Source organism: Arachis hypogaea, chromosome 10 (assembly GCF_003086295.3).
Source record: "Arachis hypogaea cultivar Tifrunner chromosome 10, arahy.Tifrunner.gnm2.J5K5, whole genome shotgun sequence".
NCBI classification, from domain to species: domain Eukaryota; kingdom Viridiplantae; phylum Streptophyta; class Magnoliopsida; order Fabales; family Fabaceae; genus Arachis; species Arachis hypogaea.
In genome coordinates this window covers 111,864,325-111,876,026 of record NC_092045.1, presented here as the reverse complement: position 1 = coordinate 111,876,026, position 11,702 = coordinate 111,864,325, and the positions used below count along the sequence as shown (strand labels likewise).

Genomic DNA, 11,702 nt, shown 5'->3' with positions numbered 1-11,702 from the left:
TTTTTATTCTCTTCATTTTTTTTTGTTAATCAATGAATTCTTTTTTACTTAATTAATATTTAGAAGGAATATTAAATATTAAGAGTATATTGCCATAATCATATTATTGATCACTTAAAAATAGTAGTACAAAAATTTTATTTTGTAAATTAATTTGAAATGCTTACAATATTTTTTTATTTTTTTATAGAGACTAATATAAATTAAGATAATTTACGTAACTAAATAATTTAAAATTTAGTATTACATAAATACACAAATAAAAAATAGTTACATTCGAATCCTCTTTTAAATTTATAGAAACCACTGCGACCTTTAGAGTTTTCAAAAAGAAAAAGTACAGGGAGTCAATGGTCTAAACGTACAATATGTACAATGGAGGTTTAAGAAGTATTAGAAATATGATCATTAATGTTAAATTGTCCTATCAGGTTATGCTTTTGGAATGAGTGGGTTCATGACATGGTATTAGAGTTCTAGATCCGAAAGGTCAAGGGTTCGATCTTTGGTGAACTCCAAAATTAACTTATGTTACATACAAGTTTTGAAAACTCAAAGCTAATGAATAATAGCTCAAATGTCATAATTTTTCTATACTCAATTAAAAAGTTATGAGTTCGAATCTTCTATTTTTGATAAAAAAAAAAGAGTTTTAAAAACTCAAAATTATAGCGGTTTTTACTTTTTATAGATTAAAAAAAAGCCTCAAATTTAACTATTTTTTATATGTTGAATTTGTGTAATATTAAATTTTTAGTTGTGTAAATTATCCTATAAATTGAGAGGAATAAATCATTTCTCATTTATCTTTCTCTGTAGCTCTGTTCTTTGAATGAAAAGGACAAACGTAAAGCCACTTTGTATTCCAAATCATACACTTGGCAGCCAAGTGAAGGAGGATGAAGATCACACCACATTGCATTAGGATAAGGTTTCCAATTTGCATTATAGAATAGAAAAACTAGTAATTAAGCACAACAAATATAAAATATTAATTGAATAAAGTCACTAGAAATAGATTAATGTAAGAAAGTTTACTAGTACGTATACATTTAAAAGGTTTCTCTGAAGTCAATTGTTAAATTTTGAAAAATAAAAACATCAAAGTGAAAAAGAAAATGAGAGCATTAAAACTTAAAAAGTTTAAATCATTCTCATTAAATTATAAAAAAAAGAAAAATCTTCAACAGTCTTTACGCATGTATTAACTCATTCATGTGATATATCAAACGTTAAGGGCCTCTTTTTTTTTCTATTTTTATTTTTAGTAACATTATTTTTTATTTTTTTCGTAAAATCTTGAACACAAAAATATTTTTAAAAAATATAAATAAAAATATAAATCAATCAAAACTTAAATTTTCCTTTTAATATGATATGGACAAAGAACTTCATTCAAGTAATAAAGGTGAAAGTTGACATTGTTAGAAAGAAAACACAATGTAATGCTAATATGATCATCCCATCAAATTAATTGGGAATTTATTGAGCACTTGAGAGATTCATAATATAGGGCCTTCTCATTTTGGTTGTGCCGTTTTAGCTTTGGTTTGATAAAAATTTTATTTTTTAAAAGTAATTTATAAAATATATCTTTAAAAAATTAGCTTTTCAAAAGCTAAAGTACCTATATTTAGTAAAATCAAATAAAAACTGACTTTCGATAAACACAAGCATTATAATTATGTTTCATAAAATAGTTTTTAAAAATAAAAAAGATTATAATATATATATATATATATATAATAAAAAATAATTATTTTTTTGGTATTAATAATTAATAAAAATAATTTTAGATATTTATTGTTATATAGAATTATATTAGACTTATTAATTTTGATAAACACAAATCAATTTTACCAAATACATAAATTTTTAATTTACCAAATACAAAACAAAATATTTATATTTTTAAAAAGTACAAATTTTTCGCCAAATTTTTTTTTAAACCAAATATTAATCCTGTGACTTATGAGCTGTTTACCTTGTATGCTTGCCAGATAAAACCATGATTCAATATTTTATTGGTGGGACAATGCAAAAATTAGAACATTTGATGAATAGTACTACTACGTGTGCTTGCAAAGATATATACATAAAAGAAAAGGCAAAGAAAAAGTATATTATTATAAGTTAAGTTCTATATATAGTTTTGTAGATTTATGATCACTAAATTCATAAAATTGTAAGTAGATATATTGGCCATATTCAATACCAAACTTTTGGTCATAAAGAAGGAATACATACAGTTGTGTGTAGCCAAGATACGTGTTCAATGATGAGAGGAATTGAAGTGATTAATTTTCAAAAAAGAGAAAGTTGGTATTGTTATAAATTTATAATATACGTACGTAATTAAATTACTAACCTACTTAGTTTGTTAAGGGGCATGGATAATGGATTAATCTGCTGCCACATGTTTAGTTTAATTCAATACCTAAAACTAGTGCTTTTACCACACGTCAAATATTAGTAGTTGGTTCTTAAATAAGAGTTTAGTAGAATTCAGTTATATCATCAATAACACTTGCATATATAGCCACATGAATCTTTGTACAAATTAAAATTAAATAGGGATTTGAATGTTTTATTAAATTGTAAAGATTTCTATATTTGGTTAAATTTTATTTTAGTAGGTTGTCAAACGGATTAGTCCGACCCATTTAGACTTGATTCAGTTAAATCCGTGAATTAAATGGACTGGATTATTTAAACCTGCTTTATTCGTGAGCCATAATTTTTTAACCCAGACCATTTATGGTCAATCCAATAGACTAAACAAATAAGCCCGTTTATTATTTTATTTTATTTTTTAAAAAAATATTTTGACAAAAAATATCATTTTTAGGTAAAAAAATTTTAAAAAATATTTTTTGTTGATGGATTAGATTTTTGGGTCGGATCGAAAAAAATTCAACTAAAAATGCAAAAAAAACAAAATAAACAGACCACCCATTTAACTCGTAATTTTTTTCAGGTTAATCAGGTTCAGCCCGTTTAGCCCGAAATTTAAATGGGTTTAATTTTAAAAACAAAACCCGTCTATTTAAATGAGTAAACAGACCGACTTAATGGATTTAGCCTATTTTAATAACGTTATATTTTAGGATTTGGTAGTGCAGTAAATAATTTTATGTTATTCTTATTTAGGTAAAAGAGTTTGAAATTTTATCACTATTAATAAAATACACAACTAAAAGCTAAAAAAGTTACATTTAACATGTTAAAAAAAAAGAAGAAGAAAAGAGAAAATCAATTTCTGTATAATTAAGTTAGCTATATCCTCATTAAAGCATGCATGTTGCTACTTTTTGACACCTGCAACTAGAAAGCTAATAACGTAGGGAAAGAAAACTTCAATGCTACGAAAAAGGGAAGTGTTATAAAAATTTAGAACAAGATAAATATGTAAAAATGACATTGCTACTTTTGTCTCTGAATACTGAAAAAAGAAATCCATAGAATGCTTGAGAGATTTCCATGTGTTTGAATCACACATTTTATTGTTTTTGGCTTCAATTTAGTTAGGTGATTATTAAATTAACTGAGATATCTAGTTAGCTAATAAAAGAATAATTAACATGCTTTGCAAGAAATGTATGTGAAGGATGAAAAGTAATTAAAATGTAAAGAAAGGCAAATAAAAGTTGGAATGCATGCAATTGAAAGAGAGAAAAGTAATGAGTAGAAAATGTAAAATATACTTATATCATTGATGTGTTCAATAATGCAAAGATAAATAGTTAATACAATTAAATTAAGTGACCAATAGCATTTCTTTTTCTTGGTAACAAATTAAGCACTACTTTATAGCTAGCTCATGCAGTTCACAATCATTTTCATTAACTCATTTTCTAAACTAATAATATTAGAAAGATAAAAAGAATTTAAATAGTTTAAATTTATTTTATTTGATATTTATTTATTATAAAATATTTTAAATAAAGTAAAAACATAGTAAATTTATTTATTATAATATATATTAAATGAAAGTTGAAGAAGATCAAAAAGCAAAATATCTTCCTATATCTTTAGTCTTTACCCATCAACAAAGGAAAAATCTTCCCCTTACAATCTGTGTCTTAAAAGCACCTAAAAAGTTCATAAAACTCGCTCTTCTTATTCCTCAGGGAATCAAATATGAATTTCCATCACTTTCTTGATTACTCTAAAGAAGCAATAAGTGTCTCTCAAGCACCTCTCCTCGATCATTATTTAAAAAAAAAAAAAAACATGTGCACTCCATTAGCCACGTATACACTTAATGTTTATCTCAATTCTTATCCAAACTTTTTAGCTAATGGAAGGGAAACTTAATTAGAAAAATAAAATAGTGACGGATGTCAAATAAACAAAACTAAAACAATATTAATTGTTAGACAATCAAATCCAATAATATTGACTTGTGGAAAGTATTGTGGGCCTCAGCACCTACTCTCCACCAAGTGTGCCGACAAGACAAATTTAGTAAAGAGACTCACTTAGGTGGGCCCATAATGGGCTAGGCCCATCATTTAGTGATTACTTTGTCGTATATGGCCAGCCCTTTTAGATTTGCTGCTCGATATTTATTATTTAAAGTGTGTTTTTAGTTATCAAATTTCATATTTAGAATGAGATAGTAGTAAAATTTAAAAATAATAAAATGGGTATCAGTATGAAATACAAAAACTTGAGTGTTAAAATATAATTTCTTTTTAGCATATGTCTCTATCATTTCATATTAACTTTGCAAATGAAAATTTGTAAGAGGTTCACATGCACAATCAATATGATAACTTGAAATTTCTCTGTTATGTTAAGCAACTAGGGATACAAATAAAACAATTAAGATGGTCACTAACTGATTTAGATTCCACATAACTAAAAACGTAAAGGTATTTAATCAGGTACATGTATGTCTCAAAAACTTTGGTCATGTAAGAGCAATCACATGTGACATGCCATAGAGAAGAGACGAAGAGTGTGTGTGGTTGGGAGAATGTCATTTTTTTATATTTGGTTTAAAGTTTGAAAAATTATTCTCAAACAAGTTTGATTTCAGGAAATCAAAATATGGTAATTTCAATTTTCACCTCTTCCTAAATATATTTGATTTCCATAAAAAAATAGAATTTGAATAACAAAATAATAGTTAGACCACAGACACCCTAAAAAGTTTTACATTCCTTTGAAATGTGTATACTTTTTTCCGGGGCATGGGACAACGTAGGTAAAAGAGGATTTTGAGTGACTAGGTAAGTAGCTACACGCCAATGAAGCCCTCTCATCAAAAAGAAATATAATTCGAGTTTTAGAATCATATTGACTTGTACCCTAACCCTAACCCTTTTGACAAAACACTATAGGTAGTGTTGTTGGATCAAGTTTATCAATGGGAATAGTACAAGGGTCATGCAGGATACTTTTTAACAAGCAGTGTAGATTGTATTTTATAATAGAAAAAATATTTTAAGAAGTTAAAATACCATATACAATCGTATTCTTTTATAAATTTAATTACAACATCCACTTTTTACTAATGTTATTCTATATTAAAAGAAATTCTCATAACATAATGCTTAATAATTATGTTTACCATTAATCAGTAATTACAAACGGGTATATTTGTCTCGTTGGAGAAGGTCAAATTATATTGCCTAAAAAAAATATTAAAAATGTCAAATCATCCATTTTTGTCAATGTCACCAAATTTTTTTTTCAAAAAAGTAATAATTCAAACTTTTAATTACTCATTATCTATTTTTTTAACTTTATATAAATAAAAGTAAAAAATTCTAACAAAAAATATCAAAAGAGGTAGATTTACATATTTATCGGAAAAAACATAAGAATGAAGAGATGATAGCTTGATAAAATGACTTTGAAAAGAGAAAATCAGGGTTAAGATTAATGGTGGTAACGTATGAGATTGAATAATGAACAAATAAAATAAAATTGTGCCTTAATAAGTAATAGAAAGAAGAAATTTGACTTTTACACATTATCAAACTCCTATTCCCGCCAATAAACCTTAACTCATGTAGCATATATTTTTCTTTTGTACTAAGAGGTCTCGAGTTTCATCTAGTGCAAACTTAAAAAAAAATCGAACCTCATGTGTAGTGTGCGTGTGTAACCTATAATTGTGAGTTTTACAATTCATGGACCAAAAAAAAACCATGGTCAACTAATCGCTCATCACTATTGACTATTGAGTATTGACTACCAATCCACTTACACTCAGTGGTGCCAAGAATTATGAAATCCCAACAAGGATAACCCGAAAGAGAGCCAAGTCCAAAAAAAAAAAACCCGACAGAGAGCAACATGTATTAATTTTTTTCTTGGGTCTGCAACATGTTTTTTGTTTTTGGTAAAAAGGTCTGCAACATGTTTTACAATGTAGGACGTATAGCTATCCATTTGTTTGGACCGGCTGTCTTCCAAGCTCCTCGACCAAATGTTGGGCCATAGATAAGGAACTATCATTAAACAAAAATTGATGATATGATCCACATACTATGAAAACCCTCTCCCCCCAAGTCCTAACCCAAAAGAAAAAACAAATAGTTCGAGGCTAAGCCCAACGCAATTCCTGGTGTTCTACTTCAAAGGTGGCTTGAACCTGCTTCCACCATGTCAGAAAAAAGAAAAAAACTCTGCTAAACACAAGATTAAATTCAAGTGATATATTTTTACTCTTAAACCATTTAACACTTGAATGACCAACAATAGATAATTGTATTACAAAAGGGTTTCAACTTTTGTGCAATTTATGTTATCATATAAGGGAAATCATACTAATTTGATAACCACAAAATTTCCAATAACCAACAACTATGTATATTTTTTAGCAATTGTGCAAATTCACATATTGTTAATATAAATACAAGAACCGTCTCCAAAAGATCAGTTTGGAGATGTTGAGAATATTTAATTATTGAACATTCAATGGAACCGACTACTGAGCAAGCCTCAGGGCGCTAACAAATTAACCATGACTTGGAAATCCAATGTTATGGGAGATGAATGAACGTAAAAAGCAAAGACAATTACCAAAATGCTATTCCAACGTTATGCACTAAAGTTATTTTCACATTAATTATTACCTAAACTACGAGAATCATTTACATTATACCGTTGGGATTCGATCAATTGTCTCCTCTGAACTATACAACAAGATAGGAATGTGCTAAAACGCTACCAATAGACAAAGGCTTTACCCAATAATGAAGCACATTTCAAGAATCCAATTCAGAGAAAAGGTCATGCATATGAATAGCAAAATATTACAGAAACATAATCCAATGTGCCAGATATAAAGAAGAAACAACTCCAATATAGAACAAACAGATAAGTGCCGCATCATTACTACAAAACATGTACCCAAACTCCCACTACCACTTAACCTCTATATCCCAAGACCAGAGCAAGAAAATAAGCCTTTTCATCACCAGCTTCCCTCAAAAGATACTACTAATTACAATCTTCAATGTAGGAGAACACACTTATGCACCATATAGCATAATGCAATAAGTAGGGAGATATCAGCTTAGTATTTCATATAAACCCTTCACATCTGATTATCAAGATCCTCTTCCTCATCTTCATACTCCCCTTCTTCATCGGCAGTTGCATCCTGATACTGCTGGTATTCAGAGACAAGATCATTCATGTTGCTCTCTGCTTCTGTGAATTCCATTTCATCCATGCCTTCACCAGTGTACCAGTGCAAGAAAGCTTTCCTCCTAAACATGGCAGTGAATTGTTCACTCACCCTCCTGAACATCTCCTGAATGGAGGTTGAGTTACCAATGAAAGTTGAAGCCATAGAAAGTCCCCTCGGTGCAATGTCACAGACACTTGACTTCACATTGTTCGGGATCCATTCAACAAAGTAGGAAGAATTCTTATTCTGAACATTAATCATTTGTTCGTCCACTTCTTTAGTGCTCATCTTACCCCTGAACATTGCAGAAGCAGTCAGGTAACGACCATGCCTTGGATCAGCGGCACACATCATGTTTTTGGCATCCCACATTTGCTGAGTGAGTTCCGGGACTGTCAATGCACGGTACTGCTGGGAGCCACGGGAGGTGAGGGGTGCAAAGCCAACCATGAAGAAGTGCAGTCGGGGGAATGGAATGAGATTTACAGCCAATTTTCGGAGGTCAGAGTTGAGTTGACCGGGGAATCGAAGGCAGCAAGTGACTCCACTCATGGTTGCTGAGATCAGGTGGTTCAAGTCACCAACTGCAACAAACAATTATACATTTTTAGTAATCACCACTAAGTACCAATGCTGACAAAAGGACAAAGTCAATAAACAATAGAGCAAATAAAATTCATTAATTATGTAGCAACACATGTTAAAATTTTACAACTCAAGCTATCTTACTTAGATCAATCATAAAATAAACCATCAAGGGGTACTGGATTAAAACCAACGTAATAATTCTCATTATTCATGTAACAACGGTTATTATTCATCTAAAATCTGACACACACATACAAAACAAATTACCACTTATGAAAGGCTTAGCACTCGGTACTTACAACTAGGAGTGGTCAACTTAAGGGTCCTGAAGCAAATATCATAGAGGGCTTCATTATCCAGAACCATACATTCATCAGCGTTCTCAACCAACTGATGAACAGAGAGAGTGGCGTTGTAAGGCTCCACCACAGTATCTGACACTTTGGGCGAAGGGAACACCGAGAAGGTCAACATCATTCTATCAGGGTACTCCTCCCTGATCTTAGAGATCAACAGGGTTCCCATACCAGACCCTGTTCCACCACCGAGCGAGTGGCACACCTGAAACCCTGCAAAAACAAGGAACGATACAACACGTCAACCCTAAGACAATCTACACAATCCAACAAAAACCAAAGATCCGACTCAAGGTTGCCTTTACCTTGAAGGCAATCACAATTCTCAGCCTCCTTCCTAACAACATCAAGAACAGAGTCAATGAGCTCAGCGCCCTCAGTGTAGTGTCCCTTCGCCCAGTTGTTTCCGGCGCCAGACTGTCCGAAAACAAAGTTATCAGGGCGAAAAATCTGACCATAAGGACCGGTCCGGACACTGTCCATGGTGCCGGGCTCAAGGTCCATGAGGACGGCGCGGGGAACGAACCTTCCACAAGAGGCCTCGTTGTAGTACACATTGACGCGCTCCAGCTGCAGATCGGTGTTTCCAACGTACCTACCAGTTGGATCTATGCCGTGCTCCTCGCACACGACCTCCCAGAACTTGGAACCAATCTGGTTCCCGCATTGCCCTCCCTGAACGTGAAGGATCTCTCTCATTCTTCTTCTTCTTCCCTGCGCAAAGATCAGAAACCACGGAATTCAACTTCACCAACAACGAACTGCTTTTGAAATTGAATCAACTTGTTTTCAGTTCAAAACAGTCAACAATCGACTACTCCAAACGCAATTACGTTTAATCTATAATCTATAATAAGGATATAGAATAAGCACGCGGGAAACTGTTGAACTAAATCAAATTGAGCAAACAAAGAATAATCTCACAAAATTGAGAATATATTTTCTTCATTTTCTCGACAAAGAACTGAATTAGAAAACATGAAAATGTAACTGCATCAAATTGAAGTGAATCTACAACAAATGTTACTAATCAGATGTTATATACAGAAGAATTTCACAACACAGAGCAGTAAATTTCATTTCCTCAGCAAAATGAAATTGTGATACCTGTAATGGAGACGGAGTAGAGAGAAAGTGACGAGAGAGAAGCGCTTCGGAGGTTTATAAGGAGTGAGATGGTTCGAACGAAGGAGTGACCTATCGGTGTTTATATATTTGCTGAGTGTGTGAAGGAGAGAGGGAATGACGACGATGATGATGGTGGTGTGTTCCCTCGCTTTGTGCTGAGAAGCGGCGTGAGCCGTTCGATGAAGGCTTTCAACGATGGAGATTGGAGATCTTTGTAATTTAAATTTTCTATTTGAATTCTTTTTCACTCTGTTGTTTTTCCGACAAAAATGCCCTTTGCGTTGAATGACGGATTGGTCCTTTCTAATATTTTGAAACTGCAGGGGAGAAAAAAGAATGTTTGAAGTTTTTTGTGTGCAGCGTCAGCAAATCACTGACATAACTTGACAGATAGAAAGTACTAAAAAATGGTAAATGGTATCATAATATTTTTATTTATATTTATAAAAATTATTTATAAAAAAATATATAATTTATATATATAATTTATTTTATATTTTTTAAAATTTATATATATAAATTATTAAAATTTATTTATTAAAAATAATTTAATATTTATACTAATTAAATAATAACTAAAAAAATACTAAAACTTAGTGTCCACCAAATTTTTTCTTCATAAAATAGCATTTTTACCGAGATTTAGATAATACATTGTTGAGGTCTGTTAAGATTATTATTAATCAAAATTTTTAATTTTTATTTTAATAAATATCTTAAAATTTTAAATTATATCATTTTTGTAAAAAAATTAATAATCTTAATATATATTTTAAGACATATATTAATTTTATTTTTTTCCTAATTTGTGATGAAATATAGTAATAAATTAATGAAAGAGTGAACTGTGGAGTATTATTTTTTAATTGAATAAATTTAGAATCAAAATAATAATTCTTATTCGCTAAACTATAACATATTTTATTAAAAAAAAGGATTATTTTGCTTTATATGTTAATTACTCATTCTAGCAGGAATTATTTTATTATACATATGAATTTTGTCAAATAAATTCAATTTTTATATTCTTAAATTAATTTATATCTTTTATTATTACATTATCAATTTTTTTATGAAAAATAATACATATTTAATTAATTATAACCGAATCATAGAATTCTACCACTAAGGTGACCACTCAGATAAAGACGCCTATTTCATCTTTTGATAAAGATGTTTCATGTTGTGTTTTAATTGGTTTCTGTATAATTTATTCGGTGTTCCTCATCACATATTATTAAATTTTTCAAAATATTTTCTTTCCAAAAATAATAAAAAATATTTAATTTAGACTAAAACAAAAAAGGTAATAGATTAACTATTAAAATTTTTTTAATTATCTATATAAAAAAATATATCACATTCATCAAAATATATATATATATATATATATATATATATATATATATATATAAAACAAGCTCAAGTCTCTTAAAATTTTCATAAATAAAAAAATAATTAATTTATATTCGTACAATATATAAAATAATTACTATATTATTATTATATTATAGATTAAAATTCACTAATTTAATTTTTTTTCATTTTTAATATAAGCATTAGAAATAAATAAAATTTTTATAACTAAATATAGTGTAACAAAATATATATAATATTAATTAGTTTTTAAAAAGTTCTAAAAAATAGTTTCTTTCAATTTAGTAAATAACTATTTATTAAAGTAGACAAATTAATTATTTTCTTCTCATATACAGTTTTTTTAAGACATAAAAAGTAATTAATTAGGACATTGGTTAAGATAATTAAAGTTACTATTTTATTAAATTTTTAATTTAAAGAGAAATCCTAGTTAATTTTGGTATAGAAATTTCGAATTTGAAAACATTGATAAAAATTATGTTGAATTTTAATTTATTTGATTCTCATTTAAAAATTCTGTTTTAAAATTATATTCGAGTTTTAATCTGATTTTTAAAGTTTCAATTTATTTAGTTTGATTTTTAACTTAGGTATCCGTG

The 11,702-nt window shown here is 29.2% G+C and overlaps 1 protein-coding gene across 1 annotated transcript; it reads right to left on the bottom strand.

Moving 5' to 3' along the window:
• Positions 1-7,235: 7,235 nt before the first annotated feature.
• Positions 7,236-9,906, bottom strand: LOC112716617 (tubulin beta-5 chain). Its single transcript, XM_025768569.3, has 4 exons — positions 9,703-9,906; positions 8,901-9,309; positions 8,539-8,808; positions 7,236-8,235 (listed from the first exon to the last, which is right to left on the bottom strand). Exons 2-4 carry the CDS (start codon positions 9,292-9,294, stop codon positions 7,556-7,558), a joined length of 1,344 nt encoding a protein of 447 aa, XP_025624354.1. The 5' UTR covers positions 9,295-9,309; positions 9,703-9,906; the 3' UTR covers positions 7,236-7,555.
• Between the last annotated feature and the right edge of the window lie 1,796 nt (positions 9,907-11,702).